Source organism: Mustela putorius, unplaced genomic scaffold, assembly GCF_011764305.1.
Source record: "Mustela putorius furo isolate JIRA1106 unplaced genomic scaffold, ASM1176430v1.1 tig00000592_pilon_pilon_pilon, whole genome shotgun sequence".
NCBI lineage: Eukaryota > Metazoa > Chordata > Mammalia > Carnivora > Mustelidae > Mustela > Mustela putorius.
Window position 1 is genome coordinate 6,350,140 of NW_025421426.1, and position 14,957 is coordinate 6,365,096.

The following is a 14,957-nucleotide window of genomic DNA, read 5'->3' on the forward strand; positions in this document are numbered from 1 at the left end:
CATTGCTGCAAGTGGGGTGTGCTCTAGGTTCAGACGTGCTGGGTGATGAGCCATTAGCTGCATTTAAAGGACTGTGCCCATTTGGGGTACATAAATGCCTTCCAGACTACAAACCTAGAATAGAAACTTGGATTTGCTATTTTAATTTCTTCTTCTTTTTCTTCTTCTTCTTCTTTGTACATTTGTTTATTTATTTTACAGAGAACAAGTCGGGGTGTGAGGTAGGGGGAGGGCAGAGGGAGAGAGAAAATCTCAGACTCCCTGCCCAGTGCAGTGCCCAATGTGGGCCTCTGTCCCTTGACCTGAGATCATGACCTGAGCCAGATTCAGAAGCTTTGTCCCTAACTGGCTGAGCCACCCAGGTGTCCTGCTCTACCCAGGTGCCCTGCTGTTTTAATTTCTTGTTAAAATCTCTAAGGAAAAGATTCTTGTCCTTTTATTCTGTATGTTATTTGTAGAATCACTAAATATAGAAAAATAAAGAGTCTGTTGGAGCCAGATAGTAAATGGTGAGATGACTATTTTTTTCTGGCATGCTGAGGGTTAAGCATGGTTCAGAGTGTTTTTTTCTTTTCTTAATGTTGCCTAGATTTTATTGCTGAACCATACACTGTGGAATTGATGTTAACAGTAATTCCCACTTCATGAAGGTAAGACTAAGGCTCCACTACACTTTCCCCATTTTACTGGGAATGGTATTTGTGGATTTGTTTTTGACTCATTTTGCTGCTTTTTCATTGCAACATGTTGTTCACTCCAGATAATATCAAAATTATGTAAAAAGAGCAGCATATTCTCACTTCCAAGTAAATGTATATCTTTGTTTCTTGTTTTGCATTTTTATTTTACTGGCCGCTTTGTCCCTATTGAAATCCCTTGAGAAACAATGGCTTAGAGCAGTGAATCTCCACTCTGTTGTAAAATCAGCTGGAGTCTTTGGGGTGGGGGGGGGGGAGTAGTATAAATAGAATGAATCTTTAAGCCCTACCTGAAAAAAATGTAAGTTCCTTCATCTGGAGTAGGAATCTAGTGAGCGTCTGTCTTTGCGGAGCCCCCAAGGGGTCCTGCTGCTGCTGCGGTTAAGAAACACTGGCTCACAGTTCAGGTTTGTGCAGTGGATTGTTGTTTTCCATCAGGCTTATGTGGAAGCTCAGTGTATAAAATAGGAGAGTAGCATTTGATTAGTATAAACTTCCAAGTTTGAATTTTATAATATTTGGGAAGGTAATCATAGTGATAATGATATATGTGAATTTTCAGAACACAGAATCATGCCATATATTGTTTTCAGCCTTGAAAAAAACATGGCTGAGCGCAATATACCCATTTTAAAACCAAGAGTAAGTCTGCTGTGGAAAGGAGAGTGAGAGGAGCTTCATTGTTTTCCTTAAAAAAATTTAAGATTTCATGTCAGTAGTTCTTAATGTTGGGACATTTGTTCAATCCAGCACAGTTGCCTGTTACATTATTATTATTATTTTTAAAGACTATTTATTTGACAGAGATCACAAGTAGGCAGAGAGGCAGGCAGAGAGAGAGGAGGAAGCAGGCTCCTTGCTGAGCAGAGAGCCCGATGAGGGCCTTGATCCCAGGACTCTGGGATCATGACCCGAGCGGAAGGCAGAGGCTTGAACCCACTGAGCCACCCAGGCGCCCCTGCCTGTTACATTATTTATCTTTTCTTTAACTTCTCTGAATGTTTGAAATAAGTCGTAATTAAAAGCTAAAACTAATTGGGCTGGTAAAATGAGCAACAGATTTGAAAATCGGAGTACACGCACGGTGGCTGAAGTCTTATTTTAGCCTCAGCACCCAGTTTATTTCCAATTTTTGTTCTGGTTTCATGAACACTTACTCAGCATCTGAGTGCAACCTTTGTTTTAACAGCTTATCTGCTTAAAAACCTCTGGATATCCTTCGAGCAAACAGCTGTCCAAAACCTGAATTGTGCACAAAAATGACCTAACTTGTTAGCATAAGTTAATGTGTTGACAGTCTCTAGTGTGTTAATATTTGGTACGGGACATTCTTTTTTTAGTTGCTTTTCAAAGATAAACATAAAGGTTGCCATTATAACCATTCTTGAAGTGCACAGTTCTGCGGCCCTGAATGTATTCTCAGTGATGCACAGCTGTCACTACTGCTCATTTCTAGAACTTTTTTTTATCATCTCACGTTCAAACTCTGTGTGCCTTAAACAGTAACTTTCCCTCCATCCCCCACACCCTGGAACATCTATTCTACTTCTGTCTCTATGCGCTTGCCCATTCTAGATACCTAATATAAGTGGATATTCATCTTTGGTTGTCAGACTTATTTCATTTATCATGTTTTCAAGGTCCGTCCATGTTGTAACATGTGTCAGCATTTCCTTTCTTTTTAAGGCTGAGTAATACTCCGTTGTGGGACCATGCCACGTTTTGCGTATCCATTCATCTGTTGTTGGATGTTGGGTTGTTTTCACTTTTTGGCTACTTGAATAATGCTGCTTTAAACATAGGCGTCCCAATACCTGTTTGTATCCCTACTTTTAGTTCTTTCAAGTACGTATCTGCTCATGTAATTGCTGGATTATTCTGTAAATCTATGTTTAACTTTTTGAGGAACCGCCACAGTTTTGCACAGAGGCTAGGCCATTTTGTATTCCCACCAGGAATGCCCTGGGATCCCCACTGCTCCATCGACTCGCTAATAACACTTGCTGTTTTCTGCGGCCGTACTTAAGGAGGGGGGTGCAGAGTGGTGTCTCATTGTGGTTTTGACTTGCATTTCCCTAATGACGAATGATGCTGAGCTCATGTACTCATTGGCTTTCTTCATGTACTGGTTTCTGCCTTCTTCAGAAAATGTCTATTCAAGTCCTTTCCCAACATTTTCAAACTGGATTGTTTGTCGTTGGGTTGTTGGTATATTCTGGATATTAATTTTTCATCAGATCTATGATTTGCACATACTTTCTCCTATCTGGGGGTCGTCTTTACTTTCTTGAGAGTGTCTTTTGATGCACAAAAGTGTTTGATTTTGATACAATTCATTTTACCGCCTTTTTCTTTTGTTGCCTGTTTTCTGTCTGCTATCGAAGAAGTCACTGCCACATCCAGCGTCCTGAAGCTTTTTCTTGATATTTTCTTCCAAGAGTTTTATGATTTTAGTCCTTATGTTAGGCCTTCATCCATTTTGAGCTAATTTTTATATATGGTGTAGGGTGTTTTTTAAAAATTTTGTTTTTGTTGTTTGCGTATGGAAATCCATTTTTCTAAGCACCATTTGTTGAAATACTAAAATACAGGGTGGTTTTTTTGTTTGCTTGTTTTAAGTTTAAAACTTGTTTAAAAAATAAATTTTAAATCAAACCTCCACGGAGCTCTAAGTCATCTTGCTTGAAGATTTCTGGCTTTAAAGATGTTCTTATAAAAAGTCAGGCCTTCTTTCTGCTTACGATTTAAACAAGAATAAAAGTATCTTTAAGTTAATAAAGACACCAGAAATGCTATGCAAATAGTTCTGACCAGGCAGAGGGCGAAGTAGAACCCAACTGGAAAGAGAATGCCACCATCATGGCGGGAGAGATAAGTAGAGAGTGTTTGGGATGAATTCACTGGTTTAGGATTATATTCTTGATGGTATTAATATTTTCAACTTAAGAGGCTTTCTTTTTTCATTATAGTGTGAATAATTGATCCATTGAGGTGTAAGATCTATCTGATGAAGGTATAGAAATGCACAACCAATAAAATCCTGGATAGTCCTGCATTTTGCCTATTCTGCAGTTTTAGCCATGGGTTCTTTCAGAAAGTTCTAGTTTTGGAAATAGGATTTTACCAATTCTTTGATAAAAGAATCGCAATAATATGAAGAAAAATGCAGCTCTCTTGCCACAATTTGCGGGGGGTGGGGCATTGCTATTCCTGAACTCATCTGGATTCTTGTTTTCGCTGCCGCCCTAGAGAATGCAGTTCACAGCTTGCACCGAGGAGCACTCCGCCCTCCCTCATCCCAGCCCCGGCTGGAGGACTGTAAATGAACCTGTTAGAGAGTCTCAGCCTTTGTTGAGCAGACTTGATTAGTTTGCACTTGCATTTTTTTTTAAAGATTTTATTTAGTTCTTTGAGAGAGAGAGACAGGGAGAGAGAGCATGAGAGGGGAGAAGGTCAGAGGGAGGAGCAGACTCCCCTTGGACCTGGGAGCCCGATGTGGGACTTGATCCTAGGACTCCAGGATCATGACCTTAGCCAGAGGCAGTTGCTTAACCAACTGAGCCACCCAGGCACCCTGCACTTGCATTTTTGCCAGCGGCAGTGAGGACAAGATTTTGTACACAATTTCCTAATTTCCATCGCATCCTTTTTTTTTTTTCCTTTTAAAAAGTGGGTTTCCAGGGACTTATGTCCAAATGAGAAACCTGCATGCTTAGATGGAGAGACTTCTATTTGAACTTGTCATGTCCTACACAGCTGTCTGTATTCTGACATTTTCCAAAACGTGGCTTGCCAGGCCTCAAGGAAGGCTTTGGGAGTCGTCACTCTTCCTGAGCAGCTGTGGGCAAGTGTGGTTGGGCCACGATGAGGCTGATTCATACCCCCAAGTCTGTTAGGTGTGGGGTTGTTTACGGTGAATCCACGAGGTACAAGCTGACCCAAGTGTGAAATAATACTTTTTTTTTTTAACCTTTAAATTCACTGCCACATGGCACACAGGTGGTCTCGCTCCCTGGGGTAGTGCTCACTTCGTGAAGCCATGGTTCAGTGCTTAAGGTTTATTATCATAGCTGGGATGTTGACAGTTTTTCATAAGGGTTAACTACTAAACAGTTATTTTTTCTTTAGGTGAATGGAAGAGAATCAGAAGAAGAAAATCTCAATAAATCGGAAATAAGTCAAGTGTTTGAGATTGCACTTAAACGGAACTTGCCTGTGAATTTTGAGGTAAGCTTGCTTCAGATGTAGGACTCTACTGTAAAATACTGTTGGCATTCATCATTGGGATGATTTTTATCCTAAATAACATTGGGATTATCATCACAAACCTGTGAACCTTCAGGTTTAAGACTCAGATTTTAGGGTGCCTTGGTGGCTCAGTGGGTTAAGCCGCTGCCTTCGGCTCAGGTCATGATCTCAGGGTCCTGGGATCGAGTCCCGCATCGGGCTCTCTGCTCAGAGCAGCAGGGAGCCTGCTTCCTCCTCTCTCTCTCTCTGCCTGCCTTTCTGCCTACTTGTGATCTCTGTCTGTCAAATAAATAAATAAAATCTTTAAAAAAAAAAAAAAGACTCAGATTTTATATTTAGCAAAGCAGTATTCTCTTCTTCAGGGCTGCAGTCCCTGGATGGTCCTGTAGGTCTGCGAGCCTCCCAGCCTCCCAGCATGGTTTTGAAGAAGATTATGTTTGTGTTCTCATGTGTTTTCTGGAGAGGGTCCATTATTCTCATAAAACTCTCAAAGACTCTGTTACCCCCAAAACGTTCATCTTCTTTAGTCCCTAGGAATTGCCGGAGGTAACAGGGCATCAGTTTCGTCCTTGTCCAGCATTTGCCCTATAAGTCACCTCTCTAATGACTTCATTTCGTGTTGGAGACCTTACAGTCTTAAAAACCATAACTAATGGGTTGTTAGTTCAAAGTGGAAAACAAAGATACATTTAGTATGTGTTTCCTTCAAAGACCCAGTGGGTCCAGTTACACGGGGCAGGTGAGGAGGTTAGTAAGTTTTGCGTAATGGTCTGACACATGGCGAATTCTTTGCAGATCCTTTTGGTTTCCACACTTGGTTATGCAAGGTTGTGTTTCAGTGTACATGCAGATATCTTTATCAATTCTTTGGTCTTTCAGAGGTGGTTTTTTTTTTATTTGTTTTTTTTTGAGAGAGAGTGAGGGAGGGCGGGGACAGTGGGCAAGGGGTGGAGAGAGAAGGAGAAAGGGAGAGAATCTTGTGGAGCCCGATCTCCCGACCCTGAGGTCATGACCTGGGCTGAAATCAAGAGTTGGATGCCTAGGGGCACCTGGGTGGCTCAGTCTGTTGAGCGGCTGCCTTCAGCTCAAGTCATGATCTCAGGGTCCTGGGATTAAGCCCCACGTGGGACTCCCTGCTCAGTAGGGATCCTGCCACTCCCTCTTCCATTCCCACTGCTTATGGTCTCTCTCTCTCTCTCTGCACGCTCTCTCTCTCAGATAAATAAATAAAATCTTAAAAAAAAAAAAAAAAAGCATCTGCCTTTGGCTCAAGTCATGATCCTGGGATCCTGGAGCCTAGGATTGGGGTCCCTGCTCAGCGGGGAGTCTGCTGCTCCCTCTCCCTCTGCTGCTCTGCCCCCAACTCATGCTCTTTCTTTCTCTTTCTGTCTCAGATAAAAAATCTTTGGGGAAAAAAAAAAGACGCCTAACTGATTATGCCCCCCAGGTGCCCAGGTCTTTCAGAGTTGTTAAGACTATATGTTTAGTCTTCCAGAATGCTTTATGCTTCTACTTTGTTACCTAGGCAAATGTAATTTGAGGTGGAGCATTTACTTAGAACAGTTTTAAGTCCTCCATAAATTTCTTTTGGCCTGTTTATTTTTTTAAAAGGTCCCCCTGTGGGGCACCTGGTTGGCTCAGTCAGTTAAAAAGTCCCCCTGAAGTTTATTATCCTGTAAAACACTAATTTTGCAGCATTTTTGCCGTTAAAAGTGACCCCCAGACTTCATGGATTTATACATTATAAAATGTCTACCTGCCCTTATTAACGTGCTGGTGCCCTGAACTGGCTCCTGGGTTCAGTCCTTAATCCGTCCGCTGCGTGCTGCTGGTTTCTGGTCTGTAGCTGCCAGTGCTTCCCTGCCTGCCATGGGGCACAGGTGGGGTGGGTCATTACACGTCCATCACGGGGCCACACTCCATCCGCCAACACCCATCCCTGTCCCACCCTGGCAGACGGGACCAGGTTTATACTGTCCCCTCCTCCCGGAGGGCAGAGCCCCGGCCAGGCTAGGGCTGTATCTTCTCAGCTGGCTCTGCATCCCTTGCATCCCTTCCCCTTCTGTCTGGACTGAGGAGGGAGGCGGCGAGATAGGAGTTGCTAGGTGGGAACTTCATCTCGAAAACCACAAGGTGTCTTCCTGGGTACCTGTTGCAGGAAAGGGAAGAATCCTCCTTTTCTTCTCGTGCTGAGGGATTGGTGTAGAGCATGAGAAAGGATTTTTCGAGGTTGGAGGGGTGCCAAGATGGTGGGAGTGGGAGGTGCCTGGCTTCCAGGGTCACAGCAGAGCTGACTGCTGGCACCAGGGTCCTGGAAAGCTTGCCACCTGTTCCTACTAGTTGTTGCCCTGAGAGTCACAGAGTTTTCTGGAACCTCAGTGAAGGAATGCCATTTTGATTTTGCTCTGTGGGATTTGGAGACCAGATTCTTCTGTCCCACTTCCACTTTGTTTAGATTTCGGATTTGGGTTTCAAACTTCTGTTCAGGAACACAGAGCAGGAAATTGGTCACATAAAGGAAGTTTTGGGAGCGCCCTCTGGTGGGTGAGTATCTTTAAGGTAATCATTTAGGACGGTCCAGTTTGTGCCTTGGTGGTGGCCTTGAGTTTGTTAATGTGAGTACTTATGTGAAATAGCTCATCTATCAAAGGGTCATATTACTTCCATTATGAGCTTGAGCGGGGGCTTTTATTTTTCCTCCCACAGTTCTGTCTCTGGCACCTGGAAGATTACCTGGCACATAGTGGGTCCTCAGGAAATGTTTGTTGAATAAATGAATGAAAGTTACTTATTTTTTTACTGAATTTTTTTAAAGAGGCAGTCTGTTCCTTTCATAAAAAAGGGAAGATTCTGGCTTTTTGTTTTTGTTTTTTTTAAAGAGGCAGTCTTGAATTTTTTTAATAGTAAAGTCCATCACATAGAAATCTGGATTAGAAGTGTTTAATGGGAGAAGACAGGAGCCTTTCCTATGGTTCTGCAGAAAGAATGTATATAGCTTGACTTTTGATAAAATACATACTTTTAGTTTAAAAATGTGATGGTGCAGATTGGTAAGGTCACCGAGAGGCGGTTGTGATGCGTAAGCGACCTTGCACTAAATCCACCGTAGGTGGAAAGCCACGTTTAGATCGGCGGGGCTGTGATACGAGTAGAGGATGGGCTCCTCTCCCAGAGGCCGGATGGAGCTGTGAGTGTGCAGAAACCAGGCTGTCAGGGTGGGGAGTGGCGTGTGAGTGGCGCCAGGAGCCCCATGGTCCACGTGTGGGGGTCCGAGTCAGCTGGGGCCTCTTTCTGTGGGGGGCAGAGAAGGCTGCTCTCCCGGGGGCCACTGATTCTCACCTGGGGAGCACAGCACTGCTGTCTGGGGGTTGTTTGGTTTTCCTAGCCATTTTTTGAGTATTTTATTTTGAAAAATTTCAGACTTCCAGAAAGTTGGAAGAATAGGACAGTGAATTTCTCCTTAGGTGAGATTTACTAGTGATTAACGTTTTACATTTGCTTTTTCTCTCTGTGAATGCACATAGTATTTTCTGTCTCTTCTTACCCCTGCTGGGTCATTTGAGGCTAAGCGGCAGGTATGGGGATTTCTAGTATTTCAGCATGTATCTTTTGAGGACAGGACATTAAATAAGCACAACTTAATGATCAAATACAGGAAATTGAGCATCACTAATTCTCATGTACATCCTGTATCTGTCCCTCTTCTGTCCTTTATGGCCCATAGTGTCTCGATCTCATCCTGCATCTGGGAGAGGCATCTCTGAACTCTCCTTCGTCTGTAACAGTTTGTAGCCTCTTTGGACATTTTTTAAAGGTACTACAATTTGTAGAATGGTCCTCAGTGTGGTCTGATCGTTTCCTCATGATTAGTTTCAGATAATGCAATTTTTCCCTCAGGAAACTGCAGAAGAGGTGTGGGTTCTTCTGGGCATCACACGAGGGCATCTCCCCCACCCCCGCCATGTGAGTGACGTTGGTTTCGTTGGCTTACCCCAGAGCTTCACCTAAAGGAGACCTTCTTTCTCTTTGCAGTTAACGCATATGCTGCCAGGAGATGTTTGAAGGTTATGCCCTGAGAGATTTCCCCAGCAATTCTCGTAGTCATTGATAATTCTTCCCAGCATCAGTCACTACTGGTACATTTTCTGCCTTTCCGAGCTGACATTCCACAGGAAATACCCCACCTCCGTACATTACTTTTTATTAGCAGTTAAATTTTATTAAATTTTTATTAATTTTTATTAGCGTAGGTCCACAGCTTCTTTTCGTATTCAGAGTGTTACTTCGTTATTGTCGTTCATGGGGCGCTGCGCCTGACGGACTTAGCCCGTCAGTCTTGGTCTGGAGTTCAAGTCCCATCTTATGTAGAGCTTACATTAGAAAAAAAAAAGGAAAGAAAAAAAGGAAAGGAAAAGAATCATGGTTCTCTTATTACTGTCATTCATTTTTATATTCAGATTGCCATTCAGCTGGCTCCTGTGTCCTTTGCTGTTACCCCTGTGGGGATGTTTTTTGGGAGGGGGTATTTTTTTTGTGTTTGTGTGTTTTTTTTAATTTGTTTTTTTTTTTAAAGATTTTATTTATTATTTATTGGACAGACAGAGATCACAAGTGGGTAGAGAGGCAGGCAGAGAGAGAGGAGGAAGCAGGCTCCCCGCTGAGCAGAGAGCCTGATTTGGGGCTTGATCCCAGGACCCTGAGATCATGACCTGAGCCGAAGGCAGCGGCTCAACCCACTGAGCCACCCAGGTGCCCTGGGAGGGGGTAGTTTTTTTGAGGTATAATGTACATGCAGTAAAACCCACCCTGTTCAGGTCTATGATTTGATGCGTTTTGATGAGTGTGTTCAGTGGTGGAACCACCAGTGTCAAGACCTAGAAGCTCTTTCACCCCCTCAGGTTGCCCTGAGGCCCTTTGCAGCCAGTCCTTTCCTCCATCCGCAGCCTCGGGCAACCACCGATGCGTTTCTGCCCCTGCAGTTTTTCTCTTTCCAGAACATTACATAAATGGAATTACAGAGTTTATTGCCTTTCGTCTGGCTTCTTTAACTTAATGTAATGCAGGGATGCAGGTGGTGAGTTGGCCGTGTTGAGCAGAGCAGTAGTTCCTGTCTTTTTCTTTAAGATTTTATTTATTTGAGAGAGAGAGAGAGTGAGTGAGAGAGAGAGGGAAAGCACAGGTGGGGAGAGGGCAGAAGGAGAAGCAGACTCCCCACTGAGCAAAGAGTCCGACAGGGGGGGCTGGGGCGACTGGGGCTCCATCCCAGGACCCTGAGGTCATGACCTGAGCTGAAACCACCAGCTGGGGCCTAACTGCCTGAGCTGCCCAGGTGCCCCAAGCGTCTTCGATGTGCGGCTTTACCATCTGTACACCCGCTCTCCGGGAGCGTCTGTTCACATCTGTCAGTTTTTTTACGGAGTTGTTCCGCTGAGTTTTGAGGGTTATTTATATATTCTGAATACAGTCCTTTCATCAGATCTGTATTTTCTAAATATTTGCTCCCAGTTTGTGGCTTATTTTTTCATTTCTAAATAGTATCTTTCAAAGAGCAGAGAGAGTTCAGGGGTTGAATTTGCCTAATTTTTCTGTTTCGTGGTTGTTGGATTAACCTAGGACACCTTTGTCTCATGTAGTTCAGTCTACTTTTCTTTTTTTTTTCTCCTAGAAGCTTTATGATTTCATTTTGAGTTACAGTTTTTATATATGCTGTGAGGTGGGTTTTTTTCCTCTTCTGTGTGTGTCCCTCATCCCTGTTCGCTCGCTTCTCACCTCCCCTCTTCAGATGTTGATTGACCTTCTTACTTTCTGGTACAATGAAATGTTTTAGCCTTACCTTTACTTTTAACTTTCTGAGCTCAAGTTTTGGCACCAGTAGAAATGGAAATTCTAACAGAAGTAGCCTTAGCCAGACCTGCAGGAGCCCTGGTTGCCTCTCCCGGAGAGCAGCATGTGGAGACCACAATGGGACACCAGGCATGCTTGTTGCTGCTGGAGGGTCACTGCTTCTAGGCCTTGTAGGCAGGTAGCATTGGAAAATATCTGTATTTTCAGAATTAGCGGTTTATACCTCTCATTTCAATCTAGCTTCACAAGACTCTTTGTCTCTGTTCCTGATTCCATGCTTAGACCTCCTACTGTCCTGTCTGTTGAGATATGCTTCCGATGCAGGAAAATAGGCATGTCTTCAGGGCACAGCCCATTTAAGCCCATAGTTCACCACCCAGGTCCAGATCTAGAGCATTCCCATAACGTCCAGCAGTCCCTGGGCCTCTTCCAAGTTAACAGCCACCCAGAGGAAGCTGTTTTCTAAAACCACTATAGCTTTGTTTTCTTTGTTCTTAGAGCTCACATAAATAGAATGATATAATATGGATTGTTTAGTGTCAAGTCTCGAATCCTCAGCAGAGTGTGTGTGAGTCTCCTCCATGTGTGTCAGGAGCTAATTGGTGTGTGGTGTTTCACCGTATGAATGTAAAGCTGAGCTTTATCCATTGTCCTGTTGATGGACATGCAAGTTGTTTCCACTTTGGAAACTAATAAAAATTGTCAAGCTGGGGGTGCCTAGGTGGCTCAGTTGGTTAAGCAGCAGCCTTTGGCTTGGGTCATGATCTCAGCGTCCTGGGATGCGATTGAGCCCCACGTCGGGCTCCCTGCTCAGAGGGAATCTGCTGCTCCTTCTGCCTCTCCCCACTTCTCATGCATGCACCCGCTCTCTCTTTCTCTCTCTCTCTAATAAATAAATAAAATCTTTTTTCCTTTTTTAAAGATTTTATTTATTTGACAGGCAGAGATCATAAGTAGGCAGAGAGGCAGGCAGAGAGAGAGGAGGAAGCAGGCTCCCCTTTGGGCAGAGAGCCTGATGTGGGGCTCAATCCCAGGACCCTGGGATCTGAGCTGAAGGCAGAAAGGCTTTAACCCACTGAGCCACCCACGTGCCCCAATAAAATCTTTTTTTAAAAAAATTGTCAAGCTGTTTCCCAAAGTGATTGTATTAGTTTATACTCTGGCCAGTTGTTCCACATCCTTGACAACACTTGATACTGTCAGTTTTAATTTTAGCCATTTTGGGGTATTGTATATATTGCAGTATTTCGTTGTAGTTTCAATTTGCATTTCCTTGATGACAAATGATGATCTTTTTTTAATATGCTTATTGGCCATTTAGAGATCCAGTTTAGTAAAGTACCTGTTCAAGTCTTCTTTTAATTGGGTAGTTGACTTATAGGGGTTCTTTCAGTATTCTGGATAAAAACCCTCAGATACATATATTGCGAGTATTCTCCTCTGTTCTGTAGACTCCCTGTCTTTTCTAATTGTTGTCTTCTGATGAGAGCAATTTTTAATTACGTGGAGCTTCAGTTTTGTTTTCATAAAGAAAACAACTTGTGTTTTCAAGAGCTCTTTGCCACATGCATACTCTGGGCCTATTCCTCTTATATTTTCTTTTTTTTTCTGATGATTCCAAATTAGTACCTCTTCAGAACTTTTTTTTTTCCTTCCTAAGATTTTATTTATTTATTTCAGAGAGAGTTAGAGAGAGAGTGCATGAGAGGGGGTAGGGCCAAAGGGAGAAGCAGATTTCCCACTGAGCAGGGAGCCCAATGTGGAACTTAATGCAGGACTCCATCTGATCCCTGGACTCCAGGATCATGACCTGAGCCGAAGGCAGCCCCACAGCCGGCCGAGCCAACCAGGCGCCCCACTCTTGTGTTTCTTCTGAGAGCACTAGAGTTTGGCTTTCACATTTAGTTCTGTATTCTGGCTCTAGTTACCTGCTGTTTGTGGTGGAGTTTGAGGCTGTCGTTAAGCTTTTCTTCCACGTGTGTAGCTAGTACTTTTTTTTTTTTTTAAGACTTTGGGTTTAAAAAAAAAAGTCTTTTGATGCGCTTTGATGTGTTTGCCAGAAATCACAAGACCAAATGTGTGCGGGTCTGTTTCTGCATTCTGTTCTGATATAGCGCTCTCTTTGTTCACCTTGAAGCAGTATCGTGAGGACATCGTTGCTATAACTTTATAGGAAGTCTTGAACTCTGGTGGTGTAAGTCCTCGTAGTTGTTCAGGCGTGTCCTAGCTAACCTAAGTTGGGTTCAATTTTTATTTTCCTTCTGTGTGATCTAGTAAGAACTTTACTTGGGTTTCTGTTCATATTCAGTTTTAGTATTTTTTCCCATTTTTTTTTATTTTTATATTTTTGATATGTAAAACCCTAAATGCCTCTAAAAGTCAAAACTATACAAAAAGAGGGGTGCCTGGGTGGCTCAGTGGGTTAAAGCCTCTGCCTTCGGCTCAGGTCATGATCTCAGGTCCTGGGATTGAGCCCCACATCAGGCTCTCTGCTCAGTAGGGAACCTGCTTCCTCCTCTCTCTCTGCCTGCCTCTCTGCCCGCTTATGATCTCTCTCTCTGTGTCAAATAAATAAATAAAATCTTTAAAAAAAAAAAAACTATACAAAAAGATACATTCAAAAGCATTATCTTGTCCCTGCTCTACCCCTCCCTCCCACATGCTGTAGGGAACTAATTCTCTCGGTTTCTGCTTCATCCATTCTGTGTTTCATTTTGCAAAAATAAGCATATAAACAAACACGTGTGTGTCTATATGTGTGGATATATTTAAATCTTTTTTAACACTGAAGTTAGGGTACTGTATAAACTCTTTTACAGCTTGCTTTTTTTTTTTTTTAAACTTAATATGTATTGGAAATCACTGTCAGTGCTTAGAAATTCTCATTCTTCTTTATAGCTGCATAGCATAGCATTTAATAAGCTCAGGCTTGGCTGGAGGCTCAGAGCAATATTAAACTTGAACTCTCTGTGTTGCAATTATTTCTGGACTTCGCTGGGGCAGCTTTCTTTCTGCCGTTTGCAGTGGATACCCCAAATCAGGACACTCTGTGACCCTGGGGAGACAGGAACCATTCTGGGAGGGAGGGAGCAGAACTTGTTTCCCTCCTTTTATTCTTCTTTTTTAAAGATTTTATTTATTTATTTGACAGAGTTCACAAGTAGGCAGAGAGAGAGAGAGGAAGAGAAGCAGGCTCCCCGCTGAGCAGAGAGCCCGATGCGGGGCTCCATCCCAGGACCCTGGGATCATGACTGAGCTGAAGGCAGAAGCTTTAACCCACTGAGCCACCCAGGCGCCCCAATTTCCCTCTTTACTCCATGCAAACTGTGTGAGGGACCGACCAGACCTGAGAACATTAACCAGTCTGAAAAAGAAGGAAGAAGGGAAGAAAAGCATCCAGGATAATCACTGTTTCCTTTTGCTGACCTTTATGCTGCCTGCATTGGTCAGGTCTTGTCCGTAACTCCCCCTTCCTTGTGGCTCCTGGGAGGTAGGGCACTGAGCAGTGTGTCCTACCCCTGGCAGAGAGTGTCTGTCACGCTTTCACTCAGTCTTTCCCTCTGAAACAGGTTGCCCGGGAGAGTGGCCCCCCCCATATGAAGAGCTTTGTGACCAAGGTGTCAGTTGGGGAGTTTGTGGGGGAAGGAGAAGGGAAGAGCAAGAAGATTTCGAAGAAAAATGCTGCTATCGCCGTCCTGGAGGAGCTGAAGAAGCTGCCACCGCTGCCTGCGGTCGAGCGAGTGAAGCCCAGAATCAAAAAGAAAACAAAATCCATAGTCAGGGTAAGAACATCTCGATCAAAGAGGGTCTTTCCATTGCCTTTAGATGAGGGGTCGGGGAGGGGGTGGGGGGAGACACGTTAAAAGGTTCACTAGGTTGCTGACCTTAGTGACAGGATGGCCGCTGACGTGCCACCTGCCGGCCTGGTGCAGGGACCACCTCGGGTAGTTCCTCCCCGGAGCCACCGGTTAGGCAAAGATGCGGATGTCGAGCGGGATCGGCGGACGCGCCTGCAGCTTGTGCGCGTGTCCGCGTGAGGGTCTGATCATGGGAGCCGCGTGCACCGCAGTGCCTTCTGCAGAGGCTGGTGAAAGTGTCTCCCTCCGTCTCCCTCCGCGCTGCATTGCTGGGAGCGTGAAGCAGATTTGCAGGCGGCAAGGCGTCTGG

The 14,957-nt window shown here is 43.9% G+C and overlaps 1 protein-coding gene across 12 annotated transcripts in view; it reads left to right on the top strand.

Moving 5' to 3' along the window:
• Positions 1-14,957, top strand: part of STAU1 (staufen double-stranded RNA binding protein 1) — a 56,823-nt gene that overhangs the window by 32,944 nt on the left and 8,922 nt on the right. For 10 of the 12 annotated variants that reach the window (XM_045082112.1, XM_045082108.1, XM_045082109.1 and 7 more), the window contains 2 exons: positions 4,827-4,925; positions 14,342-14,572. In XM_045082112.1, coding sequence (XP_044938047.1) covers positions 4,827-4,925; positions 14,342-14,572 — 330 coding nt within the window. The remainder of the gene's footprint in view (positions 1-4,826; positions 4,926-14,341; positions 14,573-14,957) is intronic. The other 2 variants (XM_045082110.1, XM_045082115.1) reach the window with 1 other exon arrangement.